The 16,570-nt window shown below is 37.0% G+C and overlaps 1 protein-coding gene across 1 annotated transcript; it reads left to right on the plus strand.

Moving 5' to 3' along the window:
- The first annotated feature begins 1,714 nt into the window (after nucleotides 1-1,714).
- Nucleotides 1,715-13,183, plus strand: ZBBX (zinc finger B-box domain containing). Its single transcript, XM_065748247.1, has 16 exons — nucleotides 1,715-1,782; nucleotides 2,555-2,668; nucleotides 2,978-3,071; nucleotides 4,120-4,168; nucleotides 4,310-4,419; nucleotides 5,475-5,639; nucleotides 6,083-6,254; nucleotides 7,443-7,563; nucleotides 8,122-8,252; nucleotides 8,459-8,562; nucleotides 8,889-8,995; nucleotides 9,209-9,375; nucleotides 10,156-10,308; nucleotides 10,855-11,091; nucleotides 12,079-12,244; nucleotides 13,099-13,183. Exons 1-16 carry the CDS (start codon nucleotides 1,715-1,717, stop codon nucleotides 13,172-13,174), a joined length of 2,034 nt encoding a protein of 677 aa, XP_065604319.1. The 3' UTR covers nucleotides 13,175-13,183.
- Nucleotides 13,184-16,570: the final 3,387 nt, after the last annotated feature.

Raw genomic sequence — 16,570 nt, forward strand, 5'->3', positions numbered from 1 at the left:
TAAGAGCTCACCTATCTGTCTCTATCTGTCCGTGTCCTTCCCTGGCTGACTGCCCATCTCGTGGGTACATCCTTCCCACTTTGCAAGCTCCAAGGTGCATCTTTCCCCCAAATGATGTTTAACTTTGAATGTTACGGTCTCAACGTTTAACAGCTGCTGTCATGAAAATCAGCATTATATGCACCATTACATCTGGCTAATATTCAGTAACTACTGATTGAAGTCATGTTTGTTGTTTTTTTCCTCATAGCAATTCAGGTGAATGATCAGCTGCTGTCTGTATCACCTGTTATCAGTAATGTGCCTTTTCTTCTCTCCAATATCACAGTGTTCCTGAAGTTTCATGGCTGCTTTTCTTTCCCATACAATAACGCTTTTAAGATTTCAGATGTTTTCTTACAATGGAACGTACAGGAACGTTGTGACTTCAGTTAACTACTGTCCCTTTTCATTCTTGGTAAGCTGGCCTCAGTCACTTACCTTGTTTTACTTTTCAGTGGATTGTCCCTGCCTGCCTAGGTGCACTATCCTGCTAGCACACGTTCACCAACATAAGCACCTTCTTTTCTTTTAAAGTAGTAGAAACTTGTTTTATCTTAGAGTACCATAAAAGAATAATTATTTTAAGAATGAAGTGCCTACTATTTCCAGCAAAACTTAGCTTGTGTGCACATCTGGCATTTCTGTTAGCACTGAAATGTTGTTAGGCTCTTCTCTGCCAGATACTTTAAACCTTTGTCATACATTGCTGATGTGCATTTTGCTTCAAGAACTGAAGTACCACTGAGATACATTTTAATTGCACCAATGGTTATTTTCAGGTTTACGTGTGAACATAAGACAGATGAACTTCTGCTCTCGAGCTCAGTTACACGTTTGATGTTTCTGAAGTAGAAAGCTTCTCCACATCGCTGAAGTTCTGCTTCCAGCTGAAATCTGTTAACCAAGAATTGAAGAACAAAAGGTTTGTGATCTGTAAGTCTTTGGTACTGTGCTTGAAATCAGGTGCTGGTGCAACCTTCAGCAACCTGGTTAGCCTGCATTGATTTCATTGCAAGTGTCCTAGAGCAGGGAGGGTATTAAGCTTCTGTTTGGACTCCTTGCTGTATAAACTTGCCTCTTGGAAGGGTATTTTACAATGTTGGGTAAAAAAATATCTTTACCACTGTCTGGAAATGTTGAGAGAAGGGAGAAACTATCTTCTCTGCAAGTTACAATTCCATTCTGAAACTATTTGTGTAGGACTGGAGGCATTTATCATTATTCATATATGAAGATGTATATCAGTACAAATCAGTTGAAATGGTTTGACTTTGTAGACACCAATACTGTTTTCATCTCTGTGCTTTCTTTGGGTCTCCTTCAAGAATAATTCATTTTACTTAATGTTAAGCTACTTTCTTTGAACTTCTGGGAATTACCCAGATGAAATGGGAAAATAAATCTTTTCTTTGGCATCGCGAATGTAATAATGAGTTTTTCTTTCAGATGAATGTAACCTAAAGTTGTTTTAGGCTTTTAGTGACAGTTCATATGAACCACTTCCACTCTGCATTTCTCTTTCCACGTGTTGGTATTTCTTGGCTTTCTAACAATTTTTTCACTGTTTTAATTTCAATCAAATTAACATCTCATGAGGTTTATTACTATAGATGATGCAAATTCTCTCTCCTTTTTATTTTTATTTTTTTGAGGACAGACTATACTGGGAATCATGAACAACAATAATTTTGTGATACTCCCTGGTTCAAAAAGTGGATTCTCTGTGAGATTAAAAGCAAAGTAAGTGCATTTTATCTGACTGTGACAGACCTGTTGTATCAGCATTTTTATTAAGTTTTCATGAAATGTCAGGTAGAACATCTTATTATTGTACAAACAAGAATAATAATTAAGATCTGTGCTTGATCACACAGCCTTCACAAACTTCACTTGTGTATTTCTCTTCCAGTGTTTTCCTTATGCTTTTGCTCCTGAGCCTTTCTTCTTTCTTAGGCTTCAAATTACTTTCACGTCCTGTGACTCTGTATGACTAACATACATATGCTTGTAAACAAATGGTGATAAAGCATTCAGTGGGATAGTATATTGCAATATAATTAAGAAATGAACCTTTCTGAGCACAGACACAGTTGGCTTAGTTTTAGATTAGCAAGATAAGCTTATATAGGAGTTGCCCTATCACTATAAAAACAAACAGAAATGACAAGCCATAAATATCTTTATGTTGTCTTCTGGGCTCAGGCCTCTCAAATCTTATGAGAGTAAAAACCTGCAGTTAACTAGAGAGACTGGAGTTTCTGAATCTCAGTATGCTGCTTCTTTCAGTAAATGTGATAAGGTGGTCTTGAGTGAAATAAGGCTTTTCTTGACCTGCAGTTAATTTTGCAGAGCTGTTTTCAGCCTTACTGGGAGAGAGAAGGGTATCCAGCCATTAATGGCAATTATTTTTTCTTTGTTTTTTATTTTTATCTTACTGCTTTAATGTCTTTCAGATGTCTTAATGCCTTTTATGTAATTCCTATTGTATATTTTACTACTTTAACTTCACCAGAAAAGTCAGAGAACTGCAGCTGGAGAAAGTAAATTTAGAAATGGAAAATAAAGAGATGGAGAAGATATTGCAACAACTGCAGTCCAGCATGTGCAGAGAAAAAGAGGAGAGAAAGTAGGTGAAATTTCTGTGTGCAGAACCTTGTTAACTCAATTAGCATAATACAGTCCATACTAATAACATTGTGAACAGAAATGATGAAAAGTATATGGCAGTAATAAAAAGCATGGTGAAAATAATCAACATCCTCTTGACCTTTGGGGGCCCTGCTGCTGCTCTTCTCACATGGTCCCTCGAGAAAGTTTTCCCTTTCCTTTCTCATCTTCCTACTTGATCCATATTATTTTATTTTTCATCCCAGAGTGATCTTCTCTCTTAGAGTTAGTATGTGCTTAGTAAACTCTTTCTTGCCTTGGTTCATAGGAAATCAAGTGCTTATCACTGGAAGTCTGGACAAGCAGGACCAATGGCTGTTCAAACACGATTTTTGTCACGAAACAAAGTAAAAAGCAATAAGGTAATAAGCTATCAACACATTTGCAGATAAAGCTATTTTAAAGGGAAGATTTAGACGATTTATGCTACAAAATGTGGGAATTTTATATACATTAGGAATGAATCAGTGAGTAATTCTGAGTAGAATTTGTGATTGTTTCCCTTTGAGCTGGGGGAGCATCAAGCTCTACTTCATGATCTGTTGTTTTTATTTGCAATAGATAATAGATGGCAATGATAATTTGCTGTTGTGAGAGTCCAATTTGGTATTGCTGGATGTCATCATGAGCCTGTCTTTCAAATTAATTAGGTCTTGCCTAATGCCTGTCTCAAATCTGGAATAAGAAGACTCCATGTGGAGTTTTAAATATAAATTTACTATCTTCATAGACACAAACTGTGAAAAAGTCTCCAGAGAAGGGGACTCCACCACCTCTGTGTGCAGCTCCAGTGCTCTGTCACTGCACTGTGAAGAAGTTCCCACACACATTTGTGCAGAACTTCCTATGCTTCAGTTTGTGGCCATTTCCTCTCGTCCTGTCGCCACACAGTGCTGAGGAGAGTCCAGCCTCATCCCTTTGTCTCCTGCTCCTCAGATATTTATAGACATGGATCAGATCCCCTCTGAGTCTTCTTTTTTCAAGGCTGAACAGCCCCAGGTCTCTCAGCCTTTTCTCATAAGGGAGGTGTTCAGCACCCTTAATCATCTTTGTAGCCCTCTGCTGGACCCTTTCCAGGAGATCCCTGTCTTTTTGTGCTGGGGAGCCCAGAACTGGACACAGTACCCCAGGTGAGGCCTCACCAGGGCAGAGTAGAGGGGGAGAATCACCTCCCTTGACCTGCTGTCCATACTCATTTTAATGCACCCGAGATCCCTTGGCCACCAGGGCACACTGCTTGCTCATGGCCAGCCTGTCATCCACCAGGACACCCAGGTCCCTCTCCTCAGCGCTTCTCTCCAGCAGGTCATCCCCCAACCTGTACCATATATGTATTCATTTTCATTGGCATCTTTCTTTTTAATATTCACACTCAAATACTTTAATACGTAAATATATTCTTCCATGTAGGTTTCTTCAGGAAAAGTGAAGTTGCAGCTATTGAAAGAACCAATTCAAGGTAACGGTTTCTTTAGTAACTTCATTAAAAACCTACAGACTTTTGGTAGAGCACCAGGTTCTTGAAAGTTGCTGCAATTAAGCAATAAAGAAGAAATCAGAGATTGCAATGGCATGTTATTTGGTTTTCTGTTTTTCCTAGAGCCAGTGAAAGACCAGTGGAAGCATGAAATGACAGATGATGGAGCTCAGGATAAACCTCAGGTGAAGGAGATGGCATGTGGACAATGTGAAACTAAGAATAAGGTGACAGTATGTGGTATAAAAAATATCACTAGGATATATGTGTGTGTGTATAGTGGCTTTGTAACAGTATCTAGACATGTATAGTTTAGCAGAAGTGTGTGGTCTGCTGGAACATGTCTGCTGGCATGGAGTTCACTGAAAGACTGCATGATTTTTATACATATTTTATACTTTGTTCAGCTGCTGGGAATAGTAAGTCATTAAAGGGACTGCTTGCCTCACTAAGAAGGTCAAATTAAAAGGATTAGATGCACAGCAATTTACAAACAGAAAATTAGTTGTATATTTGAGGCTATTTTGAAGCAAGTTTAAATAATCTGACTTAACTGGAGTGGAAGCTTATAGTAGTAGGGTTTTTCCACCTGTTTGTCCAAGTACGTTGGAAATGTTCTATGTGATTATATCCACTTAAATTCCATGATTGCTCATGCTGATAACTGCTTAGTAGAGGAAGGCTTTATATGTTGATCTCCAGGAGTGGCAAAGATAAGTGGTCTTATCAAGTCCTTAACAGGGAGCTCCCCCAGGCTGTGTTTTTATTCACTGGCCCTGCACATGCAGGTGGCTGAGGAAGACTTGAGACGGCCACTGTGTGATTGCAGGCAAATAGAGCATGTTCATTAGTCTGGGCATGTTCTGTAGTTCTAATTACTTGGATAAGCAGGATGCACTGCTAATTCTGCTTTCTGAACCTGTGGCTTACTGGCGACTTATATTGCAGATCATCATTATAAACGAAGCCGATTTACACGTGTCTTTTAGCAAGCGTAAGCAGGAAGCCTACCCTGAAAACTTCCCCTGGAGATGACCTGGCATCAGAATCACCAGTGTTTTGCCTCCTTTAGTGCTCGGCTAAGCGTTCCTCCTCCTCCTGCTCGGGAGCTCCGGCTGTTTGCAGACGCCGGGCGCACCGCCAGGGGGCGATGCGGCTCCACAGAGCCGGGCCGGGATGCGGGCGGTCCGGGCATCGGGTCCGGCCGTGCTCCGGGGATGCTGCTCGGAGAGCCTTTGTGTGTATGTATGTGTGACAAATGAAAGGTTTCGCGATGTTCCGTGAACAGGCAGAAGCCACTGCGTGCGCTGGAAAACTGCAAGCTGTTGATCGATTCGCCGATGAAGTAAATGTGAATGAAAGAGGAATTAATCGTCAGAAGAGGGTGACCAGCAGGGGTGGGGTCACTTCAAACGAGTTACCATCCTCGCCAGCGTCAGCAGGCACTGCTGAGGTACTGTGCAGTTCAAAGCCAAAATCCTTTAAAGTGTTTGTGACACCTTCAGCTGGGTGACCTGAGGTTTCTCCGTGTGCTGAGTGTGAGGGATCAGGCTGTCAGCCTTAACAGACTGCTGACCCATATTTATGTCTCTGGATATCTGCCCTATATACATAGGCTATCTATGACTACTGCTTTATGCGTACTAAAAGTATTTACTTTTTTTTTGTTTGCTTATCCAATTTTTCCCCCCTCATATTACTCTTGATAGAATATTTCAATTTAGATAAGGTCAAGATGGCTTAACAATTGCGTGGGTTTGATAACCAGGGCAGCACAGAAAACTGGGTTCGCATTTCCATAGCTGAGAATAAAAATGTTGTTGCTATTATATATGTAACCAGGGAGAGGTTTATCATCACAAGTGCTGTATTAATGATGCTGTGGAACTGATTTAGGAGCTCTCTTCAGAATCAACCTGGACAGGCCTTGACAATCAGGACAAAGGGATATTACTAAATGGTATATTTAATGAGGAGGAATCTGCACAGTCTTTTCAGGAAACTCTGATTCAGTGGAGAAATGGTAATGATCACAGACGAGAGCAGCATGCTGGTGAGGTTCTATCAGGTATGATTTCTTTTTGTTTGGATTGCATTTTAAAAACATTAGTGGCCATTTGGATGAGTGAACATCTATTTTAGGTAGCTTTTAGGCTTCTTCTTTCCTCTACACTCTCCTGTTAATTAGCAACAACCTATGAAGTTTTTTCAATAATGTACAAGTTGGTGTTGTATCAGAATTCTTGTAATTAGCTGTTATTCTGGCCAGACTGTTCAGCCCATGTCCCTGTAGGTTTCTACAGCATTGTTCTTATACTTTAATATGAATGATAAAATAAAGTCCAAGTCCTTAAGGGAATATGCATGGCTTTCATATGCTGTATCGAAGTACTTTTTCTGTTTACCTTCCACAGGTTTCTAATATTTCTTCCAGTAAAAACATGCAGTCACTTCAAGCATGCATGGGGGTGAAAAAAAACCAAACACGGAGAAAGCTCTTGTCTGGTTAGATTTATATAAGCTAGTCTGTGTGCTCTAGCCCAAGGATGGTCTGTCTTCTTTGCATATTTTTGTACCAAAAAATAATACACTCTTTTCTCCACCCCTGTGTTATGATGTGATTTTTATCTGTAGGGTTATGGTTTGGACTTTTTTCCCCTCAATCTTTAGTAGTATTTCTTTATGTGAGAAGCTGCAGTGAATGAGGTTGTACTGGCTACCACCCCTGCTGAAAATATTGTGTAATGACCAGTTTTAAGATCTCATGCACCTGACTGAGAATTAATAGCAATCATATGGGACAGGCTTTATCAGTGTGATGAGAAATCATGAGGTATGAGGAACGTTTGTATACGTTACTGCTAATCTGCAAACTTCTTATGTATCTTACAATCTGATATTTCTTTTTTAATTTACCTTTAGTAATAAGAATGAGAAGCTGGGCAACCTTTATATGTGCAGTCTTATTAAAATCTATATAAAACCTATATTTTCCACAAGTTCTGACAGCGTGACTTCCTTCTGGCTGAATCCAGTAAATGGGAACAAGTTGTAAATTATGCTTCGTGTGATTCAAAGCTCCCTTTATCTTTTTGTCTTAACAGGATTATCCTGGCATTCTCAATTTTAGAATTATGCAAAGGCTTAGCTGGGCATAGACTACTAGCTTGATGTTCATTCAAAAAATAATGTATCTAAGTAGCAAGTTTATAAATCTGGATATGTGTGTGTTGTTGCTTTTTAATAATGCTAATAGAATCTGTGGGAAATCGTGAAGTGCAGACCAATTTTTCTGCCATGGAAGAACACGTCCAAATTCAATTCAAGGAGGGTGGCCTGAGCTACATGGAGAAGCTCTTGCTCAAGAAATATAGAAGGTATTGTTGAAATCACTGGTGCCAGTAAAAGAAGTCAGAAATTACTCATGACATTAACAAAATTGCATTGGAGCATTGTTATATTGGATATTTAAGGGTTAATTAGATTGACTGTGACTAGGTATGTAATTTTGCAAAGGAGACCTTACAGCCAAACTTAATGACTTCATATATCACAATTACTGCAGAGGGGTTACTTGAACAGAGTCTCTTTTCTGTCAGTTGGTTGTAGAATTTGAAGACCAATGATGGTATTTGGAAGCCTGATTTTATTTCAGGAATTTTATACAGAAAAATAAGTAGGCCCTTCAGGATACTGCTGTACATATGACAAATACTTGTTGAGTTCCTGAGGTGTGAGGTTAATCCATCATTCATTCAAGTGAGACTGAACACAAGTGGACGCTTTTTAGCAGCAGCAAATAGTGATGCAGTAAATTGTATGGATTTTCTTTGATGACATGGAAAAAAATAAACAACCACAAACAACAAATCTGACTTTTTAAAAGCCTGATTATTATTTTTTTTCCCTAGTTGTTGTTTATTTTATTTTTTTAGAACTTCTGTTGATGAAATGTCTGGTAGTTGTGTTAAAGATTTAAAGCCTGCACAAATACGGAGCGCATTGCACGAAGTGGTGACTGCAAAAGAGGAACAAGAAGATGCTGGTGATACAGATGACATAACAGGTGTAGTAGCTTTGTTACTGAAGCTAAATATTACATATCTGGGAGGAGCATTTTTACTGTGTTGTTTTTCAACAGGGATGTACTTAAACAGTTTCAGCCTGAAAAAAGTAACTATAATAAAGTAATGTAATACCTAATACAATGTGTGTTTTCATAAGTGTGTCATGAAAATGAAAAAACAAAATGCATCTTATTATATTTCATAGTTGAAGAGGTGAGGAGATACTGGACGTACGTTTTTAGAGAGGAAGTACCTAAGAGTGTTTCGGAAAGTGCAGAGTCCACTCTGAAAATTGAATTTCTTGATGATGTAAGTATGTGCTAAAGAACTGCATAAACCTTCACAGTGATCTTACATAGTTTAGGTATTGATCTGTTGAGACTTAAGCTAGCAACAGCGTAGCAATTTATAATTTAAAAATAGGTATATATTTGATCTACTGATGGTCTTCATAAAAAATATGGGAATTGTAGCTTCCCATTCACATTTTCTCATGTTGTGTCCACGGACACTTAATGTATGGAAATTATACAGAAATGAAATGTACAGGCTTTTTATCACCTCAGTTTGTGGTCTTTGGAATTATATTCTATTGCTGAATATGTGCTGAATATGCTTTTTTTTTTTTTAATTAGTCTTATGACATGGGGTTGGAAGAATCACGTAACTTCTTGGTTTTGGAAGCTGAGTCTACAGGAATGAATAACCAGAGAAACATTGAACCATTTGAAGAGTTTGGAAAGTGTGAGAAAAGAAGAGACAATTTGTAAGAGTAAAGGGAGTAATTCTAATTTCTGATTTATTTGCATTCATCAACAAATGACAAAACTTATCTTTAATAATTAGAACTGTGATATTAAATGAAACAGGTGCAATTTTTCTGATATCCCAAAATGTATTTGGTAGGATGTGATCTGTTCTGTTGTATTTTACTTTTGTAATCTCTTTTTCCAAGTGACTCAGGAATTGCAGTTCAGGAAAATACACCACCAGACGATTTGCCAAAAGAAACTGTGTCTGCGATGAGGAAATCGTCTTGTCACTCATCTTTCACAGCTGACAATCAGTATCTTTCACCTTTTCCTCTTGACGGAAATCTTGCTTCTAAAGAAATTTTGGGAGGTAAGTTTTTATAGTTTTATTTTCTGTTAGACATCTAAGTTTTACATACAGTTTTGTCATTGTTATGATAGTCAACTATTGATAATTGTAAAACTTTTTTCAAATTAACCATTTCTTGAGCTACTTAAGTGACATGAGCACAACTTATGCAGTAGTTATCTCACATCTATGAGCTTTTTTGTGACCAATAGCTGCTGTAGTGAGAATTGTAGAATGAAAAGAAATTCATTAAGCAGAATGTGATCTTACAAATCTCTGTCAATGTACAGTACTAGATTTAATGTGGCACATGTTCTTTTGTCCATGCCCATTGCAGGAGGCTTGGGACTAAATGATCTCTAAAGATCCCTCCCAACTCAAACCATTCTGATTCTTTTCACGTAGAAAAAATGCTTTTATATCCATAAGCTGAAGAAAAGTATAAATTATACTTTCTGCATGAGGGATAGTCTTTGGTGTATAAGTATTCTAGTGCCTGTTGCATTCATTTTAGTCGTGATACATTTTTACACTCCCAAAGGGTTCCAAAGATCTTATTCTGTCTTAAACACATACGGAATAGGTCACTTCATTATTTTTAAGAAATAAGTTGGTCTGTAAGGATACTTTTATCTTGAGAGTATCAAACATTTGCTCCAGCACTTCAGAACCTGGAGTATGTTCTCTTTGTACTAAGGTTTCTTTATATTACACTGTGCTACATGCAGCAAATACAGTAACAATGGATGTACGTTAACACAAAATCAACCCAGATTTTCCTTTAATAATTCTTAATTTCAGGAGGTGGAAGATGGGTTACTGACAGGAGCTTAAGTGAATATGCTGATGAGTCTGTAGTTCAGGCTGTTCTAGAATGGCAAATGAGTACATCTTCAAGGGGTCTCAAGACTCAAAATAGAATTTCTCCTCCAGTAATGCACAGGTCATACTCAGGTAAGAATGATAGTTTTGTGATCCTACTTTAAGATGTTATTTTGACTAGTGTTTATTTTTGAGCATGTTTGTAACATTGTCTCTTTAAAGCAGATAATGCATTTTAGAGATCTCTTCCAAATATCAAATAAAAGCAGAAGAAACAACCATCAAAATGTTAATATTACAACACTTCTGCAGTTTTGACAGGTATTTAAATGACTATGGTGGTTATTGATTGTCCTCCTATCAGCAGCTGAAACCAACACTTACACAGCTTTTTTTTAACCTCTACAAGTGTTCCTGGCAGCCTTGAGTTGCTTTAGATAAGCATAATATATGCAATCTTTCAGTCAGTTTGATTTGTTCCAACTAAAAAGCAGTAGAGTTTGAGATTTGTCTGTGCAAGTAGCAACTGTTCACAGTGCTTATTTGTTTAAAATTATTAAATTTATAATTATTATCAATTTGGATCAACTTGTAATTTGAACTACAGATTACATCATTCATTATTTGAAATTGAATTAACTTTTTGAAATCTTGAGTTGTGATCTTGTGTGATTTCAGGGAATGATTTTATCAGACCTCAATCTGTGGATGTGCTACAACATAAACTGACTGGAAATGGTGCAAAAAACACTCATCAAAGACCAAAGAGTTCACCTATGCATGTGTTCAGAGCTGATACTGAGATATCAAAGCACGGATGCATCGATGTAATTAAAAAAGATGAGTATTATTGGGAACATATTGCTGACCAAGAAGCCTTAATTAGTCTGGAACAAGAATTACAAACTTATATAGGTAAGTGGTGATACTGCTTTTTTCCCCTTATAGGTAAAGTAATGAAAGCATGTATCTATTTCCTTATTACATTTAACTGATATTAGGTCAGAAAATTCAATAAACCAATTAGCTATGCAAGACTAGTTGAACTGTTTATTATTTCTATTTGATCATACTTTAATCTACCCTTTATTTAGTAGTGGCAACTTGTTTCATGTAACTTTCTCAGTTTTATTTATACCCTGTGATTTTATTGGGGAAATCTGCAGAATGCATGTATTCTTTCTGATGGTGAATTTCTTTTAAATAAGCATCCTTTCCTTCAATATGTATCTTTACCTTCTAAATGACCACGTCAAGTGTTAGAAGCTAGAGTTATTGTGATACAAGGCTGGCAGGAAAGGGAAAAGACAGAAAATTCTATAAATCTGTCCTGTTAAGAACCCCTAATAATAGGGCACTGTAAGTATGATACTGTCTCCATTTGGATTTGACTCAAGCCACTTTTCTTCTTTTTAAGACTGTTTCAGTCTTTCTGTTCCTTTTCATTCCACTTCCTTGGAATATTTTGCACATGTTTAGAAACCTATAGCAGAAACATATGATTAGCTGGAAAAATAGTAGTGTGCTTACATAACACACATGCAAGAACTATACACTGTGGCCCTGGCTGATTATCTGTCTGGATTAGTGTTTGTGTGTTATATCCATTACTGCTTTAAATACATCCTACCGTTAGCTATCTACCTTTGTTGCTGTATATTGAGGTCTCATACAGGACTTCAGCTTTGGTGTTTCATATCATGCTAGTATAAACATCTCAGAATTGAACCCTCTCCATTATTATATACCTCCTGTGTCATTAGAAATAAGTCATAATTTATTTGAGGACTTGTAGCTGGTGAAAGGGTGTCATTATAATTATTTAAACAATATTTTTTGTTAATAGAATGAAATTCCTTAGGCTTGATAATGTAAGCAATGTGGTTTTTTTTGTTATATTAGTTACTGAAATGACTGCAAATATTTCAGGTCTACAAGAAAAACTTTGCAGCATAACTTCTGAAGATGTAACCTCCTCCAGCAGATGCTCAAAAATGATATATGGAAACATTACAGATTTCTATAAAACCCTGGAACTAGAAGGCCTCAGCAGAGCTGATGTGCTTGGGTAAGTTAAATTCTTTGAGTACGTTTTTATGGTATTGTAAAATTTAATATGCTTAACACCTTCTCAGAACTGAAAAACACTCTTAACTTTCTCATGTTACCTTGCATATTTATCACTAATGTTAGCATGAACTATTTTGTACCTTTTTTTTGCTTTTTTTCTAAGTCAGAACTTACATCTCAGATTAAGAATAAATCAATGATTTTTGGGACCTCAATTACAAATGTCGAGACTTAACAAAATCTAGTGTGTGTTGTGTTGTTTTTTTTATTGTGCAGCACTGAGATTTAAAATCTGTTATCTGAGTTCTTTGCTTGAAAGATTTCTTTAAAAAGAGTTGTGAGCAAGTGAGTCAATAACATTTAATTCTCTGTAATTTTTGACATGTCTTGTACACTGCCTTGGAGAATGAGAGGTGACTGGAAAATGGATGTTCCCCAAAGTTCTGTTCTACCATTGTTTTCTTCATATGATTTCATAGGAAGTAATAGTGGGGCACTATACATTGTATAATCATAGCTGACAGACTTTTTTTGTGTTGATAATACTGAAATTACAGTTCAGTAGGCTGTTTTTTCTAGCTCAACCATCCTGGAGTGTGGGATTTTTCCACTAGAGCATAACAGTGACAGGGTTGTTTACCTCCTCCTTATTCATTTACATCTCTTAAATAAAACGTGATAAAAGTGGAGGGGGTAAAACTGAATAGAGTAGGTTTTGGTGTATGCAAAATATACAGTAAAAGCTGTTTTCATGCCTTTATTCCTGTGAATGAACACATGTCCCTAAGGCTTTACCTAGATTAGCTAGAGCAACTGGAGCTGCTGAAAATCACTGTATTATGTTTGCTCTAGGGGCTGTGATGAAGACCAAACAGATGACAAGGACGAAGTTCTGGAGGATAAACAACAGGTTCTTGCATTACAGTAAACACATAAAGAATGCAATGCATTTTCTATCTTTGCTTGTCATTCAAAACCAAGAAGCAGATGAAGAGTTTTTTGAATGCTGCTGATATTACTTATTAAGGAATGTTTTGTAAATCTGTGAATAAAAGTTCTTAAAAATCACTCAACTTAGATTCTTTTCTTTTATTCTATTACTTCTTCATAGTAAGAAAAACCTTAAAAAAAAATCCCTAAAAGACTTGAGTGATTTCCTGTGTTCTCAGACACAACAGCATGCTTCAGCATTCTGTAAAGGGTGGTATTGATCTTTTTTGTTTGCCCTGATGTATGACTTAACTGTGGTTAACAGCTTTATTTTTTTCCATTTGGTGTGGTATTTGTTTCCTCTGCTGTGTTTTTTAACAATGCTTTTGATGGTATCTTATTTTTTTTCCCCAATTTTGGTCATCAAGGAAGTGAAACTACCGTGTTGCAGTCATTAAAATTTAGGTGGTAGGCTCAGAAATGCAAGATTTCTCTCTGCTTGTGTTGGGGGACTGAAATACAACAATAATTGTCATTCAAAAGCTTGTTTGAGTAAAGCACTTGACACAACTGGAATTATGAAAACTGCAGTGGAAAAACTACCGTTAGAGAAACTCCATATATTGGTTTACACTCCATCTGTTCCACTGTTGTAACTGTTTAAGTGGGGAGATCATATACAATGCGAATCAGAGATACACATTGGATGTGGATTTGATTATTATTCATTTGATGTTTAATGAGGGGATTGTCTATTTCAGTTGTTATTCATCACAACATTGTTGATGATTAACTTACCAGGTTCCATGATTTACTGATACTAGATGTCTTTCAATGAAGATCATGACGTCCATTGCTACGTTAATGTATGAGGGTAGCTTTACTAACTTCTGATGACATAAGGAAAATTAACTTCAAATGTATTTCAGAGGTGGCATATGACCTGTCTTAATATAACAGCAGAAACATTTTGATACGTTAGATGGGTTCTGACAATCAGATGCACACTTACTGGTGTTTTCTTTAATGCCATAGAACTCTAATGTGGTGAGTATTTATTTTCTCTCTCCTCCTCAGTTATGCCCTGAATGCTATGTGATTTCTTTTACTGGAAGAAGTACTTGAGTAAGCTTAGCTCATAAAAACTAGAGTGATTGGGCTGAACAGACCATTGATTTGACTTCCTGCTGTGTTTCTTGTATTTAAGGTGAGGGTGTATTTTTTCACTTTAGTTTTCATTGCAAAGTTTAGCATATATTGATGTTTTATTACAGTAGTTCTTTGCCAAGAACTCTAACAATAAAGTCAAAAAGCAGATTTTCTGCTTTCTACATTAAGTCTAATGCTCTTCTTTCATGAATGTAACCTTTTATTTCTTTTTGAGTTACTTTTCTGCATATTCCTATTGCACTCGTTTCCCATGGACAGAGGTGCTGACCTATTCCGCACTGTTCCCATCTCTTAATTAGAAAGCCAGTGAAGTGTTTGCTACTGTATTTGTGTACCTAAGCGCTCAACAATTGGATTTTAATCCTTTGTGATTGTAAGAAATGAATAGAAAGACGGTGTGTTAACACCTGGATTTACCAGTAGTTCCATCCCATTTATTTTCCAGAAGAAAAAGAAGTGGTTATGTTAGTACAGCTAACAAACTTTGGTCTGAAAGTAAACTCAGTGTAGTAGTAGTCTCTTGGGTCAGTTATGCTGTAGACATAGCTCAGTTTTCTTTCCAGCTTCAGTGTATTTCAAGCTGTCTTCGTATGTTTTTCTTCAAGACATATTAGTAGGATTGATAGGAAAAAAAAAAAAGACCTGAACTGTATATGTTGACTATGAGTTAAACAAGTGGTTTTACACAACAAAAATCTTCTGAATTATCCTGGCAATCACAGTGGATTTTGTAGTCTACTTCGAAGTGGACAATACTTTATATATAAAATTATTTTCACACTCGTGAACAAATCAGTGTGTCTCCATTGGCAGAAGTTTTCTGTTTACAAGTGTTTGCAGTTCTCCCTAGAGCCCTTTAGTTCTCTTTGCAGAGCACTATGAACTGTGTGTGTACTTGCTGTTCCCTTGTTCCCTTCTGTGCTTGGATGGGGAGTGCTCTGTGTCAGTGTCTGTATGCAGGGGCTCAGCAAGTGTTCGAAGACAAGCAGGAAGGAAACTGCTCACTCATATCCTGGTGTGTGCTATTGCTATCTTAATTAAAAAAAAATGTTATGAACAGCATAACATCTCCTCTTGATTATCTCTCTTCTGAAGTTGATGCTTCATTTTAATTCAAATTCTGTTGTCTTATAATGTGAAAATCTGTGCTTTGGTAGATCACTCATAATTTAAAAGTCAGTTAAACATTTTTGCATGAATGACAACTGAGGATTTGTGCTTGCAAGGATCACTGCACGAAGTGGGCTATTTAAAGCAAAATCTATTTGCTTTAGGTAAAAGAGAAATACTCTGAATTTGAATGATGTGTCAAAATGCCAACCAAATTGTAAGCAAAATGTGGCAGCTGCTCAGTTCTTAGGTTCAATTTATATAGAAGATAATGGAGGATTGTTGTATCTGGTTTTGTTTTGTGAAAGTATTTTTATGTTGTGAATGACTTTTTCCATAATTAAGAATAGACAACTGAATTTTTATCTAGGTTTCTGAGAAAAATCTGCTTCCAAAGTGTTAAGAAACCTATATCTTCTATACACTGTTAAAGGTCTAGCCCATTTCATCCTTCACTCTTCTGTGCTTTCTTTTGATGTTCCTTTCATTCCAGCATTCCAGTTGTGTTGAGGTGCAACACGTTGCGAACTAAAGCAAGTAAATGTCTTTGTGTAAACATTCTCTATTCCTTTTCCATTCCCTTTATCTCTTTTTATAAAGGGCATCTACTACTTACTCCTCAAACTTTGCATCTTGTCCTTATTCTCTTTTTTTTTCCTCTCCATTATACCTGGTAATGAACAAGTGGAGGTGGGAGAGAGAAAATGCAAAGAAAATACATCTGCTAGCACTGTAGAGTTGGCCCTTAATGGAAAGCGTGTTATTCTGCTACAGGAGGAGACTGCTCAAGAAATTTCTCTCTGAGGGCTCCACAACTGAAGTACCGAGGTCTCTCTTCCCATCTATGCTGAGGTCAAGGAAAGATTCTGTTTTTTGTTGATTCTTTGCAGCCAGCCAGTGTCTTGGCCTCTGTTTCTCAGCAGGCTCTCTGGCTCCAGCCTTTGTTTTGTTCATCACTGTTCCTCTTTGCTTGACAGCCCTCAGCGGGAATGTTTCTAGTACTATCTAAATGCTTCAGGTAGGTACCTAGTTAGTAGACTTAAAAATAATTGATTGCTATTTGTGCGTATGACAATTGAGAACTAAAAGCTCCCACAAGATGCACTCAATGTGA

Source organism: Cyrtonyx montezumae, unplaced genomic scaffold (genome assembly GCF_038088225.1).
Source record: "Cyrtonyx montezumae isolate F1298 unplaced genomic scaffold, pur_monq_1.0 scaffold_5, whole genome shotgun sequence".
Lineage (NCBI taxonomy): Eukaryota > Metazoa > Chordata > Aves > Galliformes > Odontophoridae > Cyrtonyx > Cyrtonyx montezumae.

Coding starts and splice junctions, on each gene's coding strand:
- ZBBX (XM_065748247.1), top strand. CDS start 1,715: ATGAACAACAATAATTTTGTGATACTCCCTGGTTCAAAAAGTGGATTC. Junction 3,072..4,119: donor ACAAAGTAAAAAGCAATAAG/GTAATAAGCTAT, acceptor TCTTCCATGTAG/GTTTCTTCAGGAAAAGTGAA. Junction 10,309..10,854: donor AATGCACAGGTCATACTCAG/GTAAGAATGATA, acceptor GTGTGATTTCAG/GGAATGATTTTATCAGACCT.